Source organism: Cucumis melo, chromosome 1, assembly GCF_025177605.1.
Source record: "Cucumis melo cultivar AY chromosome 1, USDA_Cmelo_AY_1.0, whole genome shotgun sequence".
In the NCBI taxonomy this organism is placed as follows: Eukaryota; Viridiplantae; Streptophyta; class Magnoliopsida; order Cucurbitales; family Cucurbitaceae; genus Cucumis; species Cucumis melo.
The window spans coordinates 6,919,844-6,947,624 of record NC_066857.1 but is presented as its reverse complement, the minus strand read 5'-3'; the positions used below and the strand labels follow the sequence as shown (position 1 = coordinate 6,947,624).

Genomic DNA, 27,781 nt, shown 5'->3' with positions numbered 1-27,781 from the left:
TTGGTACATTTATTTTAAATTAGTCATCATGCATTTTACATAAACTCACAAGCCCTCTACCCGGGCTACAACCTTTTAGGATTAGAATTGAGGATGGAGTAGTGTTGACCTTCGAGGGGTTTCGACTCCCGTACAGTCACATGAAAAGTCCTCACTCAGATTAATTTTTTTGTTATTTCTTGAAATACCAACACCATGACATTATATTTTGACATATTTTTATCTAAAAGTTAAATTGTCCAAGTTATTTTTATTTTTTCTAAACAAAGTTTTGCATTTTTCTAAAATTTTTAAATCATACATATTTCTTTGTTTAAAAAAAAAAAGAAAGAAAGGTCCAATCACAAAATTGATTTATTAGGAAAAGCTTGATTTAAATAATTATTTATTATACATCCTTTAAAGGAGAGTAGTGTTTACCTTGTAAAGGTACATGAAAACTGTTACATTTTCTAAAATTAAATAATTTTTTTATCAAAAAATAATAATAAGGAGAGTAGTGTTTACTTTCATTACGACATTAAAGTGCATGGAAACCTTATTTACTTTTTCTTATTTCTTTTTTTTCTTTTTTTCTTTTTATTATTATTATTATTACTTTTTACTTTTTACATTTTACTTTTTAATTTTTAATTTAATTTAATTTTTATTTTATTAGTTTTAGTAGTTTTATTTTTATTTTTTTTGTTTTTGTTTTTGTTTTATTATGTCCTATTTTATTTTGTGCAAAGTGAAGTGACAATTTTTTTCTTTTTTCTTTTTTGTTTTTTCCTTTGTCATAATTGTGCAAAAAATAAACAGTCTTGAAATACCAAGATGTCCAATATGTCGATGCATTCATCTTTTGAGTCTAAGTTTGATGAGCCAAGTGATGTTCTTAAATGGGCTGAAGAGATGCAACAAAAATTTGGGGACGGTATAAACAATTCTTCCAAATATCAATACTATCCAGGTGCCAACTCTCTTTTACACAAAATGATTTAGCGAACCTAAAGATGTCTGGGAAGCATTGACACCTCAGCGTAGATTCATGTTCTCGAAGAAGTATGGACATATAGCAGGATGTATATACCGGTGAATTATTTTTCCTTAAGAGCCATAATTAATTTTTGGGATCCAGCATATGGTTGTTTCACGTTTGGGTCATGTGATTTACTGCCAATCATAGAAGAATATCAAGCTATGCTTAGCATGCCTGAAAAAGAAAGAGAATTTTTTTATTTCTTTAACCCTAAGCAAACAACAAAAAGGACCTTGTCAAAATTTTTAGAAACCATCCATGCCACAGAAATTCAAAAGTATATAAAAGTTAAGGGTGGAGAAGAGAATGTGCCCTTTGATTATCTAGTAAAGATGACGCAAACATACATTAATGAAAACAAAGGTCTTACACTCTTGGCATTGTGCATTTACGGAGCGGTGATTTTTCCTAAAGCAGAGGGTTATGTTGATGGGATTGTTTTTTGAAATGGAACGAGGAGTCAATCCTATTATACCTATACTGGCTGAAACTTTTCGATCTCTTAACTATCGTAGAAATAAAGGGGAAGGAAAATTGAATTGTTGTGTTCCTTTATTATATATTTGGATACACAGCCATATCAAATTTCCCGCAGAGTTTAGGTGTCCAAGGTTAGATTTCAGTAGCCCATGGAATTTAATGCGCAACACAATCAGTGAGTTTGGTATGGCAGTTTGGGATCCAACATATCCAAGAAAGGAGGCTTGGTTGTCTTTCTTTGCAAAACTTACTTCTGAAAATGTCATATGGAAGGCTCAATGGATGCCTTTAAAGGCGGTGATATATAGATGCGGAGATTTTCATAGTGTGCCTTTGTTAGGACCATGGGGAGGTGTTAACTATACACCATTGTTAGTTTTGCGTCAGGTGTGGCTCAAACAGTTTATACCACCAACTCATAATCTGCAAGAGTCTGATTTTTCATACGATCCTGAAGATTGTCAAGGAAAAAAAACGTCAAGCAGTATGCACATGGAAATCTATAAGAAAGATAAAAGACAAAGGACATTACGAAGGAGTTACTAGTGGGTACGAGGCCTGGCAGGCAATCAGAAGGAAGAATATAATAGATATCTCAAGGGAGGTAGTTGAAAAGGAAAAAGAGACAAGCTTCGAACAACCAAATCAGTGGATTGAGAATAGCATAGAACTAGAAGAGAAAAATCGACTGTTAGAGCAAGAGAATGAGAAAATTCGTAAAGAGACAAGTCAATGGATGGATCATGCGACTTATTTGCAGAATGAACTCGAAAAGACTAAGAGTTTCATAAAAAATCAAGATAAGTTAGAAAAGGATCTTGAGACTTTAGATAAGGAGATGAGGCGAATGAATAAAGCAAATAGGAGCTTGAAAAATGAGAAGACGACATTATAAGCAACAGTGGGGTCGCAAGATGAATATATTAAAGATTTAGAAAATGGGAAGGAATATTTTCTCGAGCTTGTCAATGATTTGAATACATCAATTGGAAAACGAGAAACACAAATAATGGATTTGGAAGCACAAAATCATTCTTTGCGTCAAACTGTTGATAGCCTACATCTGAAGATGGCCGAGGCTCTAAAGAGTATGAGATACTGAAAAATTATGTCGATTCCTTACACTATCAACTTACTGCACTTCAAAATTTAAGTAAGAGGGTAACACAAGAATATGAGTCATTGAATACAGATTACGTGCAAATGAAGGTTGATTATGATCTGCAAACGAGAGATTTCCAAGTGCTAGTGGAACGTGTAGATCAGACAATCGAATTTCTCATAATGGTGTCCAAAAGAGCAAATGGTTTTGCAGAATGGGCAGCTGATTTGAGAGTTAATTTTTTCTCAATGCAACCTCATGCAGATGATTTAAATAAATTCTTGAAGATGATATGCAGAGAACTGGACATTTTGGGCATTTTCATTAATTGTTCTTTTTGCTATTGACAATAGGAGCGATGTTCATTACGTTTTGTTTGTTTCTAGTTTCAGTTTGATTTCCTTTATTTTGTCAAACTTACATTATGTTTGTTTGATTGATTTTATTATTGTTGTTTGAATTTTATATATACTAAGATTTTCTTCTCTCTCTCTCTCTATATTTCCCCTCTTCTCTTTTACTTCAATTTTTTATTTTTTATTTTTATTCTATTTTATTTTAAAAAGAAAAGGAAAATATAGCTCGTCCTACTCCAATTCGTCATCCTTACAATACTAGGTATAAAAGCTGAATCATGGAAGAAAAAGATAAGGACATGGACAAAATGAGACAAGAGATTAATAATCTTGGGGAACAAGTTTCAAAAATACTGGAATTGCTTTCAATGGGGAAAGGAAAAATCGCTATAGATACAACACAATCAAGCAATCCAATTCAAGACACAAATGATCCCATTTTTCCTCCAGGATTCACTCCATACCACATGAATGTTCCGCAGTCTCAAACCACTCAACACTATGTTCCTACAAATCCGCTGTATGTTGTTCCACCCATTGTCCCAGGTATAGAACATTTGGAAGCTCAGGCTAAAATTCAAGACATGGGACAAAACGAGAACAATCCGGCTAAGCAAAAGTTAGATGTTTTGGAAGAAAGGTTACGAGCAATTGAAGGGACTGATGTCTATGGAAATATAGATGTAACACAATTGTGCTTGGTGCCAGGCTTGATCATTCCAGCAAAGTTTAAAGTTCCTGAATTCGATAAATATGATGGATCAACATGTCCAAGGAGTCATCTTATAATGTACTGTAGAAAGATGGCGGCGCATATTAATAATGATAAATTGCTAGTCCATTACTTCCAGGATAGCTTGACTGGTCCAGCTAGTCGATGGTATATTCAATTAGATAATGCACACATTCACGTTTGGAAGGACTTAGCTGATGCATTTCTAAAGCAATACAAACATAACATTGATATGGCCCCAGACCGTTTAGACTTGTAACGGATGGAGAAGAAGAGTTCGAAAAGCTTCAAAGAATATGCTCAACGATGGAGAGATATGGCTGCCGAGGTTCAACCACCGTTAATAGACAAAGAAATGACATCTATGTTTATGAATACCTTGCGGGCTCCATTCTATGAGCGAATGATTGGTAATGCATCAAAAAAAATTTCTGATATTATCGTTATTGACGAAAGAATTGAATATGGGATAAAACACGGGAGGTTAGCAGAGGCTACAACTGAATATGGTGGAATAAAGAAAGGAACAATATCCAAGAAGAAAGAAGGAGAGGTTCATGCAATTGGTTTTCCTAATTTAGGGAAGCACAAACCAAATTTTGATCAGAGAAAATATGAGCAAAACTTCCCGTCATATATAAGCAATGTCTCTCATATCCCTTATAATAGCTATGTACCAGTCCATACCGTCTCTGAAACTCCAAAACCCGTTAACTCAAATTCTCCTCGACCATTTGTACAGGGTCAAGGTAGCAAAACCAATTCAGATACATGGCGGTTTGATCCGATTCCCATGACTTATACAGAGCTTTTACCTCAACTAATTCAAAATCGACAGTTAGCTCCTATTCCAATGATTCCTATACAACCTCCTTTACCTAAAATGGTATGATTCAAATGCTCGATTTGATTATCACACTGGAGGAGTAGGACACTCAACTGAAAATTGTTTGGCTTTGAAAAGAAAGGCGCAATCTCTAATTAATGCTGGATGGTTGAGCTTCAAAAAATCTGGCGAGAAGCCGAATGTCAATGAAAATCCACTGCCTAATCATGAAAATCCAAAAGTGAACGCTGTGGATAGCCTTGTTGAGAAGTGCAAAAATGAAGTCCATGAGATAGTGATGCCTATGGAAGCACTTTTTGAAAGTCTTTTTGAAGCAGGATATGTTAGTCATGAATATCTAGACCCCAACATAAGATATGAAGGGTATGATGAAAGCAGACATTGTATATTCCATCAAGGAGTTGCAGACCACGTTGTCCAACAATGCCAAAAATTTAGATCCAAAGTACAACAACTTATGGATTCAAAGATACTTACGGTATATAAGGACAAGGAAAAGACGAGATGAAAGACAGTAAAATATGTGCTTTAATGGATGAAGTTTCAGAAAAGGAAGATTCCTTTTTACCAAGACCTTTGACAGTTTTTTATCAAGAAAGTCATAATGAGTCAACCTTCTAAAAGCAGATAACTTAACAGTCCCTTCAGTTGATAACACTTTAGTTGATAACTTAAAGTGTCGAGTCCTTTCAAATTTAAGGATCTAAAAGTAGTGCCATGGCGGTATGATTGTCAGATCATAACAGGTCCTTCAGTTGATAACATTACAGGAATCAGCGGGATAACCGAAGTGAAAGACGCTACAAACCAGATAACTTAACAATCCCTTCTGATGGTCTAATACTGGAGCAAGGTAGGAAAAATGAGAAAAGAAATGTGAAAGAGCATTGCAAAGACCAAGATGTGGAGATGTCTGTCATTGCAAAAGATATAGAATACAAAAAACTTGTCACGGATGAGGAAGCAAATGAATTCTTGAAAATAGTAAAACAAAGTGAGTATAAGATCATAGAGCAAATGCATCATACTCCAACTCGAATTTCTTTATTATCGTTGTTTTGAATTCAGAGCCTCATCGCAAAGTGTTATTAGATATTTTGAACAAGGCACATGTTGGACATGACATTTCAGTAGAAAAGTTTAGTGGAATTATAGGAAACATTACATCTTCAAATTCCATAGTCTTCACAGATGACGAATTTCCTCCTGAAGGCTTAGGCCATACAAAAGCACTGCATATTCAAGTGAAGTGCAAAGACTACGTCATTGCAAGAGTTTTAGTGGATAACGGATCAGCTCTCAATATAATGCCTAAATCTACACTATTGAAGCTTACCGTGGATATGTCACACATAAAATCAAGTACTATGGTTGTGAAAGCTTCTGATGGGTCACGCAGAGAAGTAATGGGTGACATTGAACTACTAGTTAAAATTGGCTCATGTATTTTCAACATAGTCTTTCAAGTCATGGAGATAACACCCACGTACAGTTTTTTATTAGGACGTCCTTGGGTTCACTCCGCAGGAGTGGTGCCATCCACATTGCATCAAAAACTGAAATTTATTTTTGGGAGTAAGTTGATTTGCGTGATGGGAGAGGAAGATTTCTTAATAACAAAGCCAGTCTCAACCCCATATGTTGAAGCGACGGAAGAAGCATTAAAGTGTTCTTTTCGCTCTTTTGAAATTCCTCATGCAACTATGATGGAAGCAACTGTAGATGAAGTGATAAAGCCACACAAGTCTAAAGTTGAAGTTATGACCACTAGGATAATGGGAGGTGGAGGATATTCTTTGAATAAAAACTTAGAGACACCTCTAAAACACCAAGCAATGATGGGAGGTTTGGTTTGGGCTATAAGCCATCCATATATGACAAGATTAGGCTTTATGAGGAAAAGAAGAAAACGCATTTGGCAAATCTAGAGATGGGGGAGTTTGATCCAAGTATAAAACTTATACTAGAATTATATGATATTTTCAAGAGTGCCAGTATAAGTTATTCATCACACAACTCTGATTTGAAGGATGATTTGTTAACGAAGATGGAAAGTTTATCAGTTGCAGCAGTGGCACAAGAAGCATCATTTGAAGGCAACACAGTTTATGCATCTCCGCCTGATTTTGAGCTTAACAATTGGAATAATGTAGATCTACTTACATTTTAAGAGATTTTCAAGAGTAATGATTAAGCTTTTATTTGTTTAAATTTTTTATTTTTCGATTGGCTCTATCCAAGGCCATAGTATTTATTTGCTTTACAACATTAATGTACTGCTTTCTTGTTATTTAATGAAATTTCCACATTTTCATTTTATTCATTCTAATTTTTTCTTCTCTCTACTTTCTTTCCTACATTTGCAAATTAAACACAAAAGTCTAAACCCTTTCATAGACAATATTCATAAGAATGAAGATGTTAGTAATTCCAGTTCTACCCTTGATGCCTTAATATACACTATGGAATCTGACAAGGAAAGCGACGATGAAGATGATGTGGGAATATCCTCAGAATTGTTAAGAATGGTAAAAGAAGAAGATGAGGTTCTTGGTCCTCACCAAGAACTAGTTGAAGCAATCAATTTGGGTTCTCAAGAGGAGTCAAAAGAGGTAAAAATTGGCACATCATTGACAAGTGAATCACGGAAAAAACTGATCAATTTGTTACGTGAGTATTCAGATATTTTTGCTTGGAGTTATCAGGATATGCCAGGATTAAGTACGGATATTGTAGTACACCGAGTTCCTTTAAAACCAGAATGAAACCCGGTGAGACAAAATCTACGTAAAATGAAACCTGATGTACTGATTAAAATAAAGGAGGAAGTACAGAAGCAAATTGAAGCAAGATTCCTCACAGTCTCCAAATATCCTGAATGGGTGGCAAACATTGTTCCAGTGCCCAAAAAAGACGGAAAAGTGAGAATGTGTGTGGATTATAGAGATTTAAATCGATTCAGTCCAAAAGATAACTTCCCTTTACCTCATATCGATATGTTGGTGGATAACACTGCAGGATACTCAACTTTCTCCTTTATGGATGGTTTTTCAGGATATAATCAGATCAAAGTGGCTGAAGAAGATAGAGAAAAAACGACATTCATTACCCTTTGGGGAACATTATGCTACAAAGTAATGCCTTTTGGTTTGAAAAATGTTGGGGCAACGTATCAGCGAGCAATGGTTACACTTTTTCATGATATGATGCATAAAGAAATAGAGGTATATGTTGATGATATGATCGCAAAATCCAAGGAGATGAAGATCATACAACCACACTCCAAAAATTATTTAATCAGTTGAGAAAATATCAATTGAAATTAAATCCATCCAAATGCACATTTGGGGCAACTTCGGGAAAGCTATTGGGATTCATCGTCAGCAAAGAAGGGATCAAAGTGGACCCAGATAAAGTAAGGGCTATCATGGCAATGCCATCCCCTAAAACAGAAAAAGAAATTCGAGGTTTTCTGCGAAGATTGAACTACATATCCAGATTTATCTCACATTTAACACCAACATGCGAACCAATCTTCAAGCTCTTACGTAAAAACAACCCAGGAAAATGGAATGAGAATTGTGAAGAAGTTTTCAACAAAATTAAGCAGTATTTGCAGAGCCTACCAATACTGATACCTCCAGCTTCAGGGCGACTGTTAATCTTGTTAATCTTGTATTTAACAGTATTAGAAAGTTCCATGGATGGTGTTCTAGGATAACATGATTCATCAAGGAAGAAGGAGCATGCCATTTATTATTTGGACAAAAAGTTTACCGATTATGAATCTAGATACTTAATGTTAGAGCGAACTTGTTGTGCTTTGGTATGGACCACTCATCGTTTGAGGCAATATATGTTATACCACACGACATGTCATATTTCAAAAATGGATCCAATAAAATACATTTTTGAGAAACCGTCATTATCTGGAAGGAGTGCAAAATGGCAAGTTTTGTTGTCAGAGTACGATATTGTTTATGTTACTAAAAAAGCAATAAAGGGAAGCGCAGTTGCTGATCATTTAGCTGCTCAACCAATAGCAGATTACGAACCTATGAGGATTGATTTTCCGGATGAAAACATATTTCTAGTTGAAAAGAATGCTAGAGATCATGAGACATGGACTATGCTTTTCGATGGTGCCTCAAATGAGTTGAGACATGGGATTGGAGTTGTGCTAATTTCTTCAGAAGGAAAGGTTTTTCCCCTAACGGCCAAGTTATGTTTTGAATGCACTCATAATATCGCTGAATATGAAGCTTGCATTATGGGACTTCAAGTAGCATGCGATATGAGTATTAAAAAGTTGAAACTTTTAGGTGACTCGATGTTAGTGATACATCAAGTCAAGGAAGAATGGGAAACAAGAGATGCTAAATTGGTGCCTTACAGCCAATACGTTACAAAATTGTCTCAAAATTTTGAGAAGATTTCATTTGACCACGTTCCTAGGGAAGACAATCGAATGGTGGATGCATTAGCCACTCTGGCAGTGATGTTTGATCTTAATCTTGAATTTGAACTTCATCCAATCCAAATTACAAAGCGAGATGTGCCAGCATATTGCATGAATGTTGGAAATGATAACAAGCCATGGTATTTTGACATTAAGCAATACATAAAGTGTAGAGAATATCCATATGAAGCTTCAGAGAATGACAAACGCACAATAAGGAGGTTGGCCATGAACTTTTTCTTAAGTGGTGAAGTTCTTTATAAAAGAAACCACGATATGGTGCTCCTTCGGTATGTTGATGAAGAGGAAGCAAAACAAATTATGATAGACATTCATGAAGGAATATGTGGAACACATGCTAATGGACATATGATGCCTAGACAAATACTTAGATCTGGTTATTATTGGACAATGATGGAATCAGACTGCATAAAATATGTAAGGGAATGTAAAAAGTGTCAAATTTATATGGATAAGATCCATGTAGCAGCATCTCCATTGCATATCTTGTCAGCACCATGGCCATTTTCTTTATGGGGAATGGATGTTATTGGACCCATTGATCCTAAAGCCTCAAATGGCCATCGTTTTATTCTTATGGCCATTGATTACTTCACTAAATGGATAGATGATGCATCTTATTGCAATGTTACAAGGGGAGTAGTGCTCAAGTTTATCAAGAAAGAGCTTATATGTCGTTATGGTCTCCCAGAGGGTATTATTACGGATAATGCCAAGAACCTTAATAACAAAATGATGGACGAACTTTGTGAGCAGTTCAAGATCAATCACCGAAATTCGACTCCATATCGCCCAAAGATGAATGGGGCAGTTGAGGCAGCTAACAAAAATATTAAAAGAATCATTGAGAAAATGACAATAACATACAAAGATTGGCATGAAATGCTACCATTTTCTCTGCATGGATATCGCACGTCAGTTCGTACTTCAACAGGGGCAACACCATTTTCTTTAGTTTATGGTATGGAAGCTATTTTACCTTTAGAAGTTGAGATACCTTCATTGAGAGTTCTCATGGAAGCTAAGTTAGATGAAGCCGAATGGATACGAGGTCGTTATGAGCAGTTGAATTTTGTTGAAGAAAAACGGTTGGCAGCATTAAATCATGGGCAACTTTACCAAAGAAGACTAATGCGAGCATACAATAAGAAAGTGCATCCTCGAAGCTTTCGAGAGGGAGATTTGGTATTAAAAAGAATACTTCCGTTTCAAAAGGATTATCGAGGAAAATGGACTCCTAATTATGAAGGTCCATTTGTAGTGAAAAAAGCTTTTTCAGGAGGAGCTCTACTTTTGACTAATATGGATGGCGTTGAGTTAAAAAATCCTGTGAATTCAGATTATGTTCGAAGATATTATGCATGGGGCCTTTTCTTAGAGGGTTTCGTAATGTTGAAAGAAGTCAGGGGTATTTCTAGGAAACTTACATTTAGTTCTTAGAATGTTATTTCCAGATGTGTAGACTTTCTCTCACCCCTCTCTTCGTACTCCTATTCCAAGCATTGTTGTCACATTTTTTTTCCCATTTCTTATTATATTTTTTGAACCTATGTTTATTTGTCAATATTTTCTTTTATCCTTTCTAAAACATAGTAAACATTCATGATTCATTAGTCCATTATTCTACATTTTTTTAATTAGCAAGGATCCAGTACAACTTATTGTATTTGCAAACCAAGTAAAAGCTATGATTTTCTTTTGATAAGATTTAAGGAAACATAGGTGTCTACAAGTCCAGACAAATTTTGCTATGATGGGAGTTATCGTAATTGGAAGTCTACATCTTAAAGGAACGTTTTGTGATTTCCAAGGACTAAACAATATTGGATCTTTACAACATAGTGCAATCATTCGCAGTTTTGATTCAAAGAGTGGCAAATTTGACAACTTAAAAAGCTTTCATGATATATGTGTTTTATTCTATCCGGTGGCCATACTGAATTGTTAATAGGATTGATGAATGGAGCAATGAGCTATTTATTTCTTTGAAAATGACAATATTTTATTTTCAAATTAAATCTTTACCAAGTCCAAAGTAGGACGAGTCTATTTTTTATCAAACCTAGTCCTAGAGCTAAGGTTGATGTCTTTTTGGAGTTGGTTAAATCGAGCCCAGATCTAAAGCTGAGGTTCAAGCCTGACTATTAGGTTCTTTATTTTTCAAACCTAGTCCTAGAGCTAAGGTTGATGTCTTTTCGAATTTGGTTAAATCGAGCCCAGATCTAAAGTTGAGGCCGAAGCCTGTCTATCAGGTCCTTTATTTATCAAACCTAGTCCTAGAGCTAAGGTTGATGTCTTTTCGAATTTGGTTAAATCGAGCCTAGATCTGAAGCTGAAGTCGAAGCCTGTCTATCAGGTCCTTTATTTATCAAACCTAGTCCTAGAGCTAAAGTTGATGTCTTTTCGAATTTGGTTAAATCGAGCCCAGATCTGAAGCTGAGGTCGAAACCTGTCTATCAGGTCCTTTATTTATCAAACCTAGTCCTGGAATTAAGGTTGATGTCTTTTTGAATTTGGTTAAATCAAGCCCAGATCTGAAACTGAGGTCGAAGCCTGTCTATCAAGTCCTTTATTTATCAAACCTAGTTCTAGAGCTAAGGTTGATGTCTTTTTGAATTTGGTTAAATCGAGCCCAGATCTGAAGCTGAGGCCGAAGCTTATCTATCAGGTCCTTTATTTATCAAACCTAGTCCTAGAGCTAAGGTTGATGTCTTTTCGAATTTGGTTAAATCAAGTCCAGATCTGAAGCTGAGGCCGAAGCCTGTCTATCAGGTCCTTTATTTATCAAACCTAGTCCTGGAATTAAGGTTGATGTCTTTTTGAATTTGGTTAAATCAAGCCCAGATCTGAAACTGAGGTCGAAGCCTGTCTATCAAGTCCTTTATTTATCAAACCTAGTTCTAGAGCTAAGGTTGATGTCTTTTTGAATTTGGTTAAATCGAGCCCAGATCTGAAGCTGAGGCCGAAGCTTATCTATCAGGTCCTTTATTTATCAAACCTAGTCCTAGAGCTAAGGTTGATGTCTTTTCGAATTTGGTTAAATCAAGTCCAGATCTGAAGCTGAGGCCGAAGCCTGTCTATCAGGTCCTTTATTTATCAAACCTAGTCCTAGAGCTAAGGTTGATGTCATTTTGAATTTGGTTAAATCGAGTCCAGATCTGAAGTTGAGGCCGAAGCCTGTCTATCTGGTCCTTTATTTTTCAGACCTGGCCCTAGAGTTAGGGTTGATAATCTTTTTGGTTCCCTCTCTAAAATATAAATTTTGGCCCAAATACTTTATCTATTTTTTTTGTCCACCTTTAAATATTTTCAGGATGGACAAAGGGGGGAAACTGTAAATACCATATTTTGGCCATTTTTTTTACATTTACTTTACTTTATTACTTTATTTTATTTATTTATTTTTTATTAAATTAAGTTGATTTTAATTTGAATTTATTTTAAAAAAAATGGAAAAGAAAACAGTAATTAAATTTCATATCTTTTCCCTGTTTTCTCTCAACCACTTCCAATCCTACGATTTTCCCCCTCCCTCTCCACAATTCTCCCTCTCCACGATTCTCCCTCTCCACGATCCTCCCTCTCCACGATTCTCCCTCTCCACGATCCTCCCTCTCCACGATTCTTCCCACTTTCCCACTATCACAAACACGATCTTCATGATCTTGCAATCTTAAAAAAAAAAAAAAAAAGCTACCATCTCAGTGCCCTATAAAAAACAGAGAAAGAAAGAGAGAATGGGAGATTTCTTTATTACTAGAAGGAGAGATCAGTTAAAATGGGAAAAGCAAAAAAACTATTTAGCCAATGTAAGTTTTTTTTAGATTGTTCTTCCATTCTTCAAATTTAATTTGTTTTTAATTCGTTAAATTGATTTTGTTCCTTCATCAAATTTTATCTAGATTGTGTTTAATTTTTTTTATGGTTAGAGTATTTTGATTTTGTTAGGTTTAGACCAATTGAGTCCATTTTTAATTAGCCTCTGTTTTGTATTCTAATTTTGTTGGGTTAAACCAATTCGATATTGTTGCATCAAATTTTGCCTAGGTTGTACTGTGTTTAATTTTTTTTAGGTATAGGGTGTTTTAGTTTTGTTAAGTTTAGACCAATCGAATCTATTTTTCTTTAAATTATTGCTCTTTAGGTTAAACCAATTGAATACCAATAGAATAGTGTTACATCAAATTTGTCATTGTGTTTAATTTTATTAAGAATACTATCACATCAAATCTGCTTGTGTGCTTTAATTTTGTTAGGTTTAGGTCATTTGAAAATTGTTACATCAAGTTACCTATGCTTTAAATTTGATTTAAAGTAAGCCATTTGATTAAAATTTGTTAAATGTAGGGTTTAATTTGGTTGTTTTTACTGTTTATTAAGTATGTTTGATATTGATTGATTAGATTGGTTGAATGGCAGAGTACTTATTTCAGCACGGTATATTATTTACTTTCCAAATATTATTTCTCAAACATTATATATTTCTAATGTAGTATATTATTTCCAATATTGTATTTTTTAATATGTAGATATTATCTCCAACTTGTATTATTTTGCAACATATATTGTTGGTTTTATTATTTGTCATATTTGCCAACTATTTTATACTGTATTATTTATGGAAAAGAGTAATGTTTATTTATGGATTTTATGGTTAAAATTCCATAAATACATGAAATTTCTCAAATTTTAAAAGTTAATAAAATTATTTTTAAACAAAGTATATCTAAACAACTTTATATTTTAGAATGGGACTGAGTAGTGTTTTCTTTAGAATTCATTAATTCTTTAGAATTCATTAATTCTTTAGATACATGAAATTTTCCATTAAAGGCCTATGATGGAGATCAAAATATCGAAGTTTGATATTTTAATATTCTTGAGGTAAATAAAAAAATCTTTTTAAATAAAAATTAAATTCTATTTTTCTAATGGCTTTCATGCCACCCATATAATCATCAATTCAGACTTAGTTTTTTTAGTTATGAATTGATAACCATGGGACATTTAAAAAATATCAAACAAAGAATTTTGTTTTGTGAACTTCATTAATTTAGTTTAAAAGATAAATTTTGGTAATCATTTTTATGGGTGTTGTAGGATGCTAATACCTTCCCTACACACAACTGACCCCTGAACCTTAAATCTGAATTTACGTAGACCAAATTTTTTTTTGTAGTGACCAATCACACCTTAATATGATTGGTGGCGACTCCATTTAAATATTAAAGATTAAATGAGTGGGGGATGTCGGCCGCTCCGCGTCGCGATCACGTCGCGACAGACGACGAACAAAAGGTCGTGGAACTGCTTGCACTCGTTGTCTTGCGAGCCTTCGGCTTGGGTCCCCAACCAAGACCTTTTGAGTAGCCTGGTCGTCTATCCAACACCTGATCGCATATCTCATCCTCAGAGAGTGGCTGACTACCCTCTAGGGTAGGCTAGGATTGGAGTTCCAGCATTTGATTCTGCAACAATTTTAAAAACTAAGTTAGGTAACACAAAAATATAAAGAAATAGGATATAATTAATAAAGGCATAAGTGTTGGTTCAATAACTTACATGCTCATCCTCTGCGGCCTGCGACACGAACGTCCCGGCTCAAACGTGTGTTTTTCGAAACAACTCCACACGGTCGACCGACTCTCCTTTCTTCTCAGCGAGCTCGTGCTGTCATTGTAAAAACGACTTTGACCCACTGTTACGATTGTAAGGTTGCTTCTGTCTAGCAACCTTGTTCGTCCGTGATTGCTTCTGCATGAAATCAATTATATTGTTTATTTCTTATACATATTAAAAATTGAAATCATAATTAAGTATGATAAATACCTAGAATGCATGGCTCATGTAGTGATCGTAGAGAAAGTGTCAATCCTCATGACATCCAACCAATATGTTTGGTGGGTTGGCATGAGCCTCCTTGGGGTAGCTATATTTTTTTATGTGTCTGTGACAGTCGGCCCAGAACTCTTTAAAGGTGGTGAGCATCTGATGCTCAACAAATCTATTTCATTGTTTGATCATTAAAATCAAGCACAAAAAACCGCTACACATTACAAAAATAACACATTAGATTGGTTAACTTAAATATGTTTCAAATGAAATCATAAATGTGTAATGGACTTAATTACTTGGAGGTCGCCCTTGACAACCTCAATGTATTCTCTGCCAACGTCCACCCACTTAGGGCAGTGGATGGAAAATGTCTTTCGTACGCACACGCCTATCGCCTGGTTGAAGCGAACGGCTTATGGGAAAATAGGTTTCTTCGCACCAGGGGCGATCGTCATCGGAATACGCCAATGTACTGCAACATGGCGCTCCAACTCTAAGAGTCGAGACTGCGCACGTCTCTAAGAAGTCGAAGTCCCAGGTTATTGAGAAGACGACCCTGCTTAATATAATGTTAGAGAAAAAAACATGAAATAATCGTAAGTTAAAATGAAAGAAATTTTTGTACTCACCCGCATTGTCGCCGTGGAGGACGACCCTCCCGCAAAGTTATCTAACTCGTCCTCAAACTCGAGGAACATAGTGTCTGTTTCCAGAAAATTATGACGTGGATATGACGATAACATAATGCCTGTGGACATAGAAAACAAACATTGAATAAACAAATACGAACAATAGAATCAAAAATATAAACTACATAAATATGTGAGTACGTGGTTTGTCACTATAATTCGTCGTCGTCACTTCCATGTGACAAGTGTTCATCCACATCATCGAGATAGCCCATTATTCCTGACATTTTTTATGCCGACGTCTTTTAGTATGTCGGAAAAATTTCGATTTCTTGTACTGCACGGACGAATAAGGCTCCTAGACAAAAGCAGCCTTACAATCATAGCAATGGGTCGAAGTCGTTTCTACAACGACAGCATGAGTTTACTGAGCAAATAGGGGAGTCAATCGAATGTGTGGAATTATTTCGATAAACACACATTCGAGACGGGACGTTCGTGTTACACGCCACAGAGGATGCGCATGTAAGTTATCCAAGTAACACTTCTGCTCTTATTTGTCCTCTTTAATATATAATATATTTTTTACTTACTAAGATAGTTTCTAAATTTTTTGTAAAATCAAATGCTAGAACTCCAGTCCCAACCTACCCTAGAGGGTACTCAACCACTCTCTGGGGACGAGATATGCAAGACGGTTTTGTGTAGACGACCGAGCTACTCAAAAGGCCTTGGTTGGAAACCCAAGCCCAAGGCTCGCAGGACGGCCAATGCGAGTAATGCCACGACCTCATGTTCGCAGTCCATGGTAGAGCTCAAATTACGGGTTGTGCTTGATGAAGTTATGCTACGGATTGAAGAACAGAAAAGAAATCACGATGCGTTAGCTTCAGAAGTGGAACGAATGTGAAAGTTCATAGAAGACATGAGTCAGGCACATCAAGGATCACCACATGATCCCTAGCTTTGCGGTACGTATATATGGTTCCACTATTCTTAAGTTCTTGAAATGACAGTATCCAGTGATGATATGCATTATGTACTAAACTTAGCCAATTTGGTATCATTGTAGGACCCGTGGTATAGAATGGCGTACAAGGCTCATTAGGAAGCATACGGCTTTCTTTGCACTTTTTTTTAACAAGGAATGTTTTTTATTTCTCTTATGGACTTTGTTACATTTTTTGAATTTCTTTGTATTATGAACATTTAATTTTTTGTTGAATTTATGTTTGTATCTTGTAATTTACTAATTTACTAATTTATTTTGAATTTTCTTTAATTGAATTGAAAACAAATGAGAATATTTCAAGAAGATTAATCTTACAGGAAAATTTTTAGAAAAAAAATTAAGAAATTACATCTTTAAAATATTTTCGAAGGTAGAACATACGTCGGAAATATGATGCAAATGTCATGTCGGGGATGGTTATTGTCGACACATGGATGACGTTAAATATAGAAACGTCGAAATAGTTATTTCTGATGCATAGCTGACGTTCGAATTGTGGACATCGAGGATGCGTTGTCGCTAACGCACAGTAGCCGTCGGTAACGATGACGTCGGGAGAAGTGTATTCTAAATGCCTTATTGGTGACGCATCGAGAATCTCTCTCCCGACATATTTCTTTCGACGGTCTTCCTAACGTTGCATTTTACATCGAGAATTCAGTTCCTGACGTTATTAACACTTACGTCGACATATTTATGCATCGGGAGTCGCCCCACTTCTTGTAATGCTCAATGGAATTTTTGAAATTAATCTTATCTTCTTCCTCTAGGTTATTAAAACAAAAGAAGAAGATTGAAAAAGAGAGAGGGCAGTCGCAATTCACAGAGAAAGAAAAGATAGAAATCATTTTCTTACCCACAAAAGGTGAACCCGACAGAAAGAAAGAGAGACATTGATGGCGCACTACAGGTCGGCGTCCACGGCGGTCTGTATCGTTTGGGTCTTGAGCGTTTGGGCTGTAGAAGTTCTCGACGAAGAGACGGTGAATCGCAGTAGTATTCAACATGGTGATTTTCTATCGGGGTTTCTGATCAGTCTTAATGGCATTCAACAGCGGATTTCATCTTACTTAGTCATAGTTTTGTTCACGTGGTTTAGCTATGGGTTATTCAGTTGTTGCAGTGGGTATTCGACATGTGGGTCTCCGGTCAAAGAAGGCAGTTTTTGGTGGTTTTAGGTCTCGGTATCAGAGGCTACATCCTGCACGTGGCTCTCTCAGTTTCTTAGTGTTTGGTCGACAATAAAGTCGGGTTCTACGGTAAAATTATAGATTGCATATTAATTTGTTGATATCTATAATTTGTATATTGATATTGTTCTTAATAAAACCCTCCAAGCTAGTTCTCAAATTTGATGTAGACCGAATTGGTCGAACCACTATATATCTTTGTGTCGTTTATTCTTTTATTACTTACTTTGTGGTTATCTGGCTATTGTGTTATGGTTAGTTTGTCGCTATGTTCTCTGATTTAGTGTAGGAATTCGTAACAAGTTTTGTGGGTTTTGCATTGTATTAATTAAATAAGAATTAGTAAATTTGTTACAAAATAGTTAAAAGCAGTCAATTGTAAACTAACTCCCAAGCTCTCTATATAATGAGGTTTGAGTTTTGTATTCATGATTCAATAAAAAATAATTTCCTTACCTAAATCTTGATATGGTATGAGAGAAATAAGGCTCTACTTTTTTTTCTGACGTTCTCCCTTCTCGTACAGTCATCATCTGAGGTTTTCTTCAGCCAGCCTTTGCCATGACAACACCAAAAAACTCGACGCCTCGAGATAACCCATCATCCTCTTCCATTTTCTCACCAAAACTCGATATCCAACTTAACCCATATATCCTCCATCATTCCATTATACCAACCTCGAACCTTGTCTCTACACCCCTCGCAAGATCAACCAATTATTTCTCATGGAGTCGAGCTATGATACATACACTCTCAAGAAATAACAAGATAGGTTTTGTCACCGAGATGATTAATAAACCCACAAAAGAAAATCAGCTCTCAGCCTGGAAATGCAACAACGACATAATAGCTTCTTGGATCATAAGTTCAATCTCTAAAGAAATTGCAGGCAACCTTGTCTACAATGAATATGTCAAAGAAATATGGGATGAACTCAAAGAAAGATATCGACAGTCAAATGGCCTACACATCTACCAGTAACAAAAGGATCTTGTAACAACTATACAGGGAAATCTCTCAGTAGAAGTATACTATGTCAAAGTAACAACCATATGGCAGGAGCTTGTAGAATACCGATACCTTCTCACTAGTTGCCAAAATAGTCACAGTCAAAGTATTCCTAGCCCTTGTGACATCCTACAACTGGCCCCTTGCTCAAATGAACATAAACAATGCCTTCCTAAATGGAGACTTATTTGAAGATGTACACATGTCCTTACCATTGGGTTTCAAAACCTTCAAAGTACCAAGAAAATGAAAGAAATTAGCTTGCAAACTAAGTAGATCAATATATAGTCCAAAACAGGTTTCAAGGCAATGGTTTGTAAAATTTGCATCAGCACTATCATCACATGGTTTTTATTAGTCAAAATCTGATAATTTATTGTTTACTCGAGGCAATGTAGAGATAGCTTTGAAACTGAGTTCAAAATCCAGGTGGTGACGATACTGTTGCAAATGATCCAAGAACTTCGAAGGGCATCTATGGGGCATGTTAGAGTTACATCAATGAAGTAAACTTTAATTTTCACGGTGAGGCCAAGAAGGAAGGCACAATTCCAAGAAGTATAGTTTGATTCGATGAGGAGATCAGATACAAGGATTAGATTGGTGTTGTTAGAGTGATGAAGGTAGCATGAGTTTTCATATAGGGCAATGACGGAAGGTGGAGTTGGAGTGGGATTGATGTTTGAAGAGGAATTTTCTGGGATGCTGGAGGAAGAAGGTTGAAGATTAGGGTTGGACTCAGCCTGGTGATGATTGAGAGAAGGAATTAAAACTCAACTAATACCAAATTCGTTTAGTAAATAGCCACTAAATACAGTTGTTTAGTAACAAAAAATAACAGTGTAACAACAACAAAACTAACTAAATGGTAACTGATTTGGTTAGCTCTAATAAATCAAGCCTTGGCATCAGTCTGAAAGTAGTGGTCAACAAATATGTTATCTGACCTCTAATACATTTTGTATCCAAGTTAGTATATAGCGAAAGTGGATGGCATGTATATATGACCAAGCATACAATTATGACTTTTTATATTGGTGGTGGGATTCTCTAATTTATATGGCTTCTCTGTCTCTCTCTGAACCTACGTATTAGCATTAGAGTGTTAGTGGAGACAATGTCGATGTCGAGTTAATGAGTTTGTTGATTCTTCTTTCCCCTTTCATGTAATGTAGATTCAACTCGACTTGAACAGTCTTAACATTCAAGATTATTCCTTTTATGGATCTTTCAGAATGCATGAACTTTAATGCTTGTGAAGGACCGATCATTAATAAATGGGTCACCCATCACAAAACTTGACAAAGATACCATGAGCCAAGCATTATTGCACACAATATTCACTATGACCATGATATATAAATGATTTTTAATTTGAAGCCTTTATATCACTATTATATATAATATTTGTTGAAGTATAATTGATGCCACCAACAAGAGCTTAGCTCGTCTGACATTTATATACATTGAGATTGGTTCAAAACCTTCCATATCCATTTGTACTAAAAAATTGAAAATATTTTATGCATTTAATTTGGATTTATCTTTATTTATTCAAACTTGAAAAAAAATCTTTATTTAATGAAAAAAAAAACATTTTCTCTTTCCGGTTCTCGATTTGTTCTAACGCTTCATTTTTATAAATATAGTGTAAACAAACAGGAATTGTAACGCCTCAAATTAAGGTAATTTATTTGTAATTATCTTAAGTTTAATTTTGGAAATTTTTGGTGTAATTTTCTTTCAAGTGTTGAAATATTTGATTTGTGGAGATTGGAATTTATTGGATATTTTGGAAAATATCTAATTGTTAAGTTGAAATAATTATATTATGTAGATAATATAGATATGTAAGGATATTTATTTTGGGAAAGATAAAAGTGAATTGATTGGAGAGAGAGAGAGAGATTTGAGTTTAAAAAATAGATTTTATGGGTTTTTAATGAAGAGAGAGTAGGAGATTTTTTGGGAAAAGAATAAAGGAAAAAATAATAATTTTATATTATTCTTAATTTTCTTTATTTAGGGCTTTGGGATGCGTGGATATTCATCATCTTCTACACAAACCCTAATATCAAAAAGAAAAAAAAGGACCCTAGCCGCCTTCGCCACTGCCACCTCCCTCCGCCGCAAAGTGTCGTCGTCATCCGCAAGTCGCCGTCTTCTTCGTCGTACTGTCAATCGAGTTGTCTCGCCTTCGTTCGTTTTCTGCCAATGCCTCTTCGCCAGTCGTTCACCCGAGTCGTCCGTAGCCGAGTCGTCTGCCGTCAGTATCTCCATCATGTTTCATCGTTCGTCTATGTGAACCAAGTCGACAGCCATCTTTCAACCGCGCTCTCCTCCGCGTCACTTTCGCCTTTCGCCGCGTCACTCCGCCAACAGTCGTTGACGAGCTTCACCCATCACGGGTCGTCGAATTTGCAATCGCTCGAGTCGTCTCACGCCTGAGCCGTTCTTTGTGTGAACCAAGCCACCAGCCCAACTCTCCACGAGTCGCGCCTTAGCCGAACCCTCAACGTCCGAACCGCGCGAGCGAGCCACTGCCACTCATGTCTTCATCTGAGCCGTGCGTGTGTGTGCGAGTCGCGTCCCCCGACAGCCCGAGCTGAGCCACTAGCCATTTTTTAGCCACCCAGCCATTTTTTAGCCGTCAAGCCTAATTTGGCCTTTTCACCTATATTTTTTTGGTAAGTTTGATTTGGGTTTTGGTTTTTGCCCAAGAATGAGTTAGTTGGACCCTAAATAATTTAATTTTGGATTAAATTGAATTATTTTTCTTAAAGGATTGGAAGTAAGTTGTAGAACGTTGTCCTAAATTAAGGTTGAGTTGGATCCGACATAAACTTTGGGTAAGTTGAATTAACTAGATTTTTGCGTCCGAAATTAACTACAAATTGAGTTATTTTCTTAGCATTTTACCCTTAATGTTTAGGATCTTTCTTGGGAAGATTGGCCTAACTGTCGGGATTTTATTTCTTTGGATTTAGCTAATCTTCAGGTAAGAGATTCTCCTACTAGACCTACAAATTGAAGTCAGATCTTGCATGTAACTTTTTCATTATGCACTGATGTAGCTAAGATGCATAATGTGTTTATGTTTGTGATAATTCCTAGTCATGACTAGTCTAGGTTATGATGACTGATAGATCCAACTGAGTTATGTTTATGATAATGATGATATTTGATGACGTTGATGCTTATGCATGAAGTATTATTCTCATGATTAAGAACGTTTCGATCAATACTCATGTCATGTTTATGATGATGTTATGTTATGCTACATGCTATGGAAAGGGTGTACTGTTAGCTTTTTCTATTACAGTCGTACCCACATAATGTCCCTTGGGATCACCACCTTTTTATGACTGTGTAGTCCGACGGGATCACCAGTCCAGTATGAGATGATATGTTTACGAGTGGCTCGACGGGGTCACTTACAGTTCGATTGTCTTAGTGTTTCCTTTGAGATTCACTAAAGACCAGTTTATCCTAGGTGTTCTTTCGAGTTCATCGAAGACCAGAGGTATTCCTATGGGATCACAGATTGCACGTGTTCGGGAACGTGTCAATTAGGGGTATCACTTTACAGAACTCTAGTAGGAAGTTAACAGCCACCTAGCGGGACTAGTAGTAGGTCCCTTACTAAGTATATTTTTATGCTCACTCTCTTATGTTTAATTTTTCAAGCAAAGGTAGTGGTAAGAGCAGAGGAAAGCTGGCGAATGACAATAAGTAACTGTGGCATGCCATAGGGGACCACTTTTGCTTCTGCCTTATGTTATTCAATTTGATTTTAGTATTTATGCACTTTTATTTATTTTACTCTTTTAAAACTAGATAAGACTCGATCTAGGAACATACTTTTAGATTTAGTTCTACTTACGTTATTTATTTATGATTTTAAATGAGTATTTGAAGTTTTGATCATGAACTTTTACTTCACCTCCCAATTTAATTTTAAAAAAAAAATTATTTTTCTTTAAACAGTAATGATCTCAGCTCAGTAACAGGAATAACAAGATTTCAAAAGAAATAATAGAGGTAAATTACCATTAAGCTATATTCCAACTAACGGTAAATGATATTTTTTTCGACAATATATGAGGTGAGAGAATCGAATTTTTGACTTCACAAAATTGATATTAAAAATACTATACCGATTATGTTACGCTTCTTTTTTTTTTTTTTTTTGACTAAAAAGAATTTAATAAATATGCTAAATAATTATGTTTCTTATAAAATGATCCTATTGGACAATTTCTAAATATGCATAAATATTTTGAATAAAAGGATAAAACAAAAATAGCATAATAGCAAACAACAATTTATAACCTCAAAGCTACATTTATCTCTCGCTCTCACTTTATAACAATGGCCAAATGCATATGTCACTCTTGTGACGTTCATATTAAAGTGGAAACCTCTATCATTTAATGTTATGATCTAAACTATGGATACTATGTTCATGCATCTCATGTGCTACGTAACGATTGTGATGGTTTCCTAAGTTAATATAAAAGTTTTTATAATTGTTTTTAAATATAGGCAAAATGAACTAAAATATTCATAAATATGGTCAAATGTTGTTCATCAATGATAGATAGTGATAAGCCTACAATGATGAACTATTATCATCTATAATTGACAAAGACTCATAAATGTCTATTAATGTATCCCCAATTTATATATAATATCTACTAAATTGAAAATATTATCCAACTTCTAGTCATTTTAGAACAATTTAATTAAATACACTAAGTAGGCTTTTTTTTTTTTTTAAGTACATAGCTAAAACTCAATTCTTAGGATACCTTATTATTCTGTTATAGTATTTTTAAAAAAGTAATAGTAATATTTAATATATTAGAGGAATATACACATACTCTCATTTTTATTGTTTTCAACCTAAGAAAATACACAACTATCATACTTATTCTTTGTTACATAAGAAAAGTGAGTTATTTTACAATGTAGTTGGCAGTCTTTTCGAAATTTAATTCTTTTTATATTCAAGAGAAAAGAATAAACTTTACACTAACACATTCACCATAAAGAAAAGAAAATCCTTTCTTATTCTAAAAAGTCTAAGATATCATACTTTTATTTAAGTTATTAGTAATAGAATATAATTGGATATTCTGTGTTAGTAGTCAACGTACGATTAATATATATATATAGCATGAGTTTTAAATAAAAACATGTGTGTTTAAAAAAGAAAAAAAATCAAATTCTTTTTTCTTCATCCACGTGTTATTGGATTAAAATTGAAAGAAAAAAAATATATATTGTAAAATTGGATTAGAAAGCTAAAATGATCCAAATATATTGTTAATAAATAACATACAAGATTTAATATGTATATTACAAAGATCAAAAACAAGATCTTGTTTGAATTATAAGTGAGTTCAATTGATAGACATTTTTATAGTTTACGAGGATAACACTTATTCAAACTCAATATTCAATTCTACAACAAAATAAATAACTTAATTGATGATCAAATGAACTCACATAGTGGTTTTAAAAAAATTAAAAAAAAATAAAAGAACGACTTTGCCCCCAGAAAATACAAGAAATGTTAAAAGAGAAAAAGGGTACATGAAGTTTATGAATAATTAATTTTGGTATGAAGTAAAAGATGATATTTTAGGAAGAAAATAAGATATGATAATTTCATTCCAAATATCAGGAAAGCCAGGAAGACACCAATGGCCACAATCTTGGAGAGAAGGATTGTCTCCCCAATTTCCCACATGAGCATCACTTCTATAAGATCCCATTGGTGTTAAATGCATAATTTTCACCGGAACTCTCTTCATCTTCTTCTCCAAAACCTCCATTATTATGTCTGATTTTTCACTCTTCTCTTTCCCTTTTGTTTCATTTAATGGTTTTTCACTCACATCACATTGATTAGGACCTCTGCACCCCAACATTCATCAAAATAATTACTCAAAATTTTCAAGTACCTATAGCTAGCTTAATAGATAAGATACGTATATATATATATATATAATTATTGTTGTACTTAGAAATAAACAAAATTTGTATATAGTTTAAGTTGGATGACAGGTAGGTTGATATTGGAATGTTCACAAGTGTTTTAAAATCCTTTTAAAACCATAGATTCTTAGAAATGGTATGATTTTTATGAAAGTTTGTAATTGGATAGGTGATGTAGATATATATATAAATGGAATAGTAAAGAGGAGAAAAGAACATACCTCCAATGAGTAGACTCAATAGTGCGAAAGAAAACGGTAGTTCTATTGGGGTTGATATTAGCTTCTGCCCAATCAGCCCAAGTATTTAATGCCATCTTGTACCCATCAATCACCGATATTCCGAATTCCAATGAGTTCCCTATTTGGAAGAAACATCTCCTGTTTATTTGTAAAATACATCATAGTAATTAGACCATAGAATTACATTCTTATATATATCTATACTCTCTTATGTTATATCGTTATTGTTCATTTTGGTGTATTTGAAAATGTCTTAGGTTTTAATAAATAAATAGAGAAATGTAAATTAAGAAAGAATTTATAACTTACATCTCATTGAAAAGACGATTTTGAGTCCACCAACCTCCGGTATTAAAAACCAACAAATCTGAATCAATCCATTGATCACTAATATCATCCACCAAATCCAATCGAACGGTCATCCTAACGTTTTTAGGTGCACCCGCAGGTACGTTATAAGTCTTGTTCATCAAAAACACCGATCTATAGAAATCCACAGTGATATTATGATCCATAAACTTCACTCCCAAATGTCTAATAGTTTTTGTTATTTGACTCCCATTGATTTCGTATACACTTTCCTTCTTCTTCACTCCCTCCATCAACATGCATATCCATGATTCCCATTGCGTTCGACTCAACGAATCCCCCACAAACACGACACGCTTCCCCCTCAACATCTCCAACGCTTTTTCGGCGTCGAACCTCGGAATCTCACACTTCTTTGGCTTCCATTGCCATCTCAAGTACTCCTTGTCCTTTCTCCCATTTTCAAAGCAACTAAAACCTCTCTCGGCAAATGGACAATCTGTCGAGTTGTAGATTGGGTACCTGGAGTCATCTTCCACCCATCGTCCGTCGAACACGTCGCAATCCGTGAATTTAGCGGATGGACTGGCTTCTAGGGTTTCGGATGTTGTGGTGAAGTTGTAGATTTGGAGGATTCTGTGGATGTTTGGGAAGATGAGTGTGTAGATACAAGCAATGGCGATGAGCAATGTAAATAGGCAAGGGAATATCCAAACTTGGTTTAAACACGAGTGGAGGATTGTTTTTTGTTTCCCATTTTTTAGGCTTTGAAGGTTTGAATAAGAGGTTTGATTATGGTTGAAATTGTTATGAACCACCATTATATTCTTTAATCTCTCTACTATGATTTTTTATCTTCGTAATCTTTGGTGGTTTAAGTAGAGAAGAAGAAATATAAAGTATATGAGAGGAAGCTTATGATTTGTTGTTTCCAATTTATATTGTACTGATTTTAACTCCTCATTGAATAGGAGTTTTGTTTAGTGTATTTAATTAAGATATTAAGTTTTAAGACTTTTAAATTTTTAGTTTTTGCTAATTAGGAGTACATTTTAGTAATAGTCAAATGAGATTAATTTGAGAAACATATGGAATGGGAGTTAAAAGTTTAATTAAATTGATTGTATTAACTTTCTAAGTTTTAAAGCTTTTTTTTTTTTTCCACATTTACTCTATACCATCATATTCTTCAATGTCTTCTTCTCCCATTCTTAATTCTCATGCTGACTTTTACTTAATTGAATTAGGGGTTTGTTAAATATTTATTTGGGGGATTTAAGTTCGGAGTTTTAGCATTAGAAAGAAACTTATGAAACTTTAAAATTTAATTAGTTGATTGTGCATTTACTTTACTAAAATTTAGGTCAAATTGTAACTTCGATCTATATCCTCAAACTTAAATCCAATCAGTGTTTTTTATGGGTACGATTTTAATCGATCAAGGAATTTGTTTTCTACAATTTTTATAAGTTTGAGGTTTCAATTTTAGCACTTGTAAAAGTTTAATGCTTAACTTTTAAGGGCATTTGCAAAAATAGCAAAAACATTTATGATAATAGTAACCATGTCACTCCATTTTCTAAATTGCAAAAATAGTAAATTTAAAAGCAGATAACTCTCTAATAACTTTATGATATGATTAATTACTTATCATATTTGTTATAAAAAAAAAGAGGTGTATGGACTGTGTAATTTTCCTAACTTTTAGGATAATGAAAATTATGTATTTTGGTTGTGTTGATATATTTTGATATATACGGTCCAAAAATCAAAAGACATGACATTATAAAATTAAGGGATGACTCTCCTATACAACCAAATAAAAGTACCTTTATTAATCCAAATATGAACATATATATATATATATATATATATATGAATACTAATCAACATGCAATATCAAATTTAGTTGAATTTTTATTGTATGAGTGTCCTAAGAGTTGGTATATTATTTTCTTTATATTTTAAAAATAATGAAGATCGATTATGTCATTATCATAACTTACTAAAGTGTATCAATTACGCACCACTACGTTATACCACTATCAATGAGGGTTAATTAAAATCTTGAAGGTGATCTCTATCCCAAACACAAACGTTTCATTCTCTTTAAAATTTTATGTCCTAAACCCCAAGCTCTTTAATGTTCTTAAAATTTCAAAAAATATATTGTGAACTCCCAACTAAAGAAAGTAAACGAGAGAGTAAAATGTATGAGAAATGATAAACTAATTAATTAAGAAAAAAGATGAACACATAGAAATGTCTATGGGACGGGGTGAGGCAAGGCCGGAGATGCCACTCCTTGTCCTCTTCCCCACTCCCGTGAGGAATATTCCCTTTTTTTAGTTTAATCTCATTTTCCAATTTACATTTACTTGAAATGTATATACATTTACTTGAAATATATATACATTTCTAATGTTGTTTTATTTTCGATAAAATGTTATCAACTTTCATATTTAAAACAATTTAAAATGTCAAATTCTCATAGTTTATAAAAAAATAATTCAACTATTCGGAGATACATTTAG

The 27,781-nt window shown here is 34.5% G+C and overlaps 2 protein-coding genes across 2 annotated transcripts; one reads left to right on the top strand and one right to left on the bottom strand.

Moving 5' to 3' along the window:
• Nucleotides 1–3,237: 3,237 nt before the first annotated feature.
• On the top strand, nucleotides 3,238–10,459 carry LOC103490561 (uncharacterized). The gene is given in 6 exon segments (XM_051086835.1): nucleotides 3,238–4,578; nucleotides 4,661–4,902; nucleotides 5,310–5,593; nucleotides 5,596–6,384; nucleotides 6,937–7,794; nucleotides 7,797–10,459. Coding segments are annotated over 6 exon segments (6,177 nt in total).
• An 8,614-nt stretch (nucleotides 10,460–19,073) lies between these two features.
• LOC103500109 (protein trichome berefringence-like 7) lies at nucleotides 19,074–26,456 on the bottom strand. The gene is made up of 5 exons (XM_017047209.2): nucleotides 26,419–26,456; nucleotides 25,248–25,883; nucleotides 24,918–25,076; nucleotides 24,447–24,615; nucleotides 19,074–19,436 (listed from the first exon to the last, which is right to left on the bottom strand). The coding sequence occupies exons 1-5, from the start codon at nucleotides 26,454–26,456 to the stop codon at nucleotides 19,074–19,076; spliced, it is 1,365 nt and encodes a 454-aa protein (XP_016902698.2).
• Nucleotides 26,457–27,781: the final 1,325 nt, after the last annotated feature.

Coding starts and splice junctions, on each gene's coding strand:
- LOC103500109 (XM_017047209.2), bottom strand. CDS start 26,456: ATGGGAGAAGAAGACATTGAAGAATATGATGGTATAGA. Junction 25,077..25,247: donor AATCGTCTTTTCAATGAGAT/GTAAGTTATAAA, acceptor ACAAATAAACAG/GAGATGTTTCTTCCAAATAG. Junction 24,616..24,917: donor ATTGAGTCTACTCATTGGAG/GTATGTTCTTTT, acceptor GTTGGGGTGCAG/AGGTCCTAATCAATGTGATG.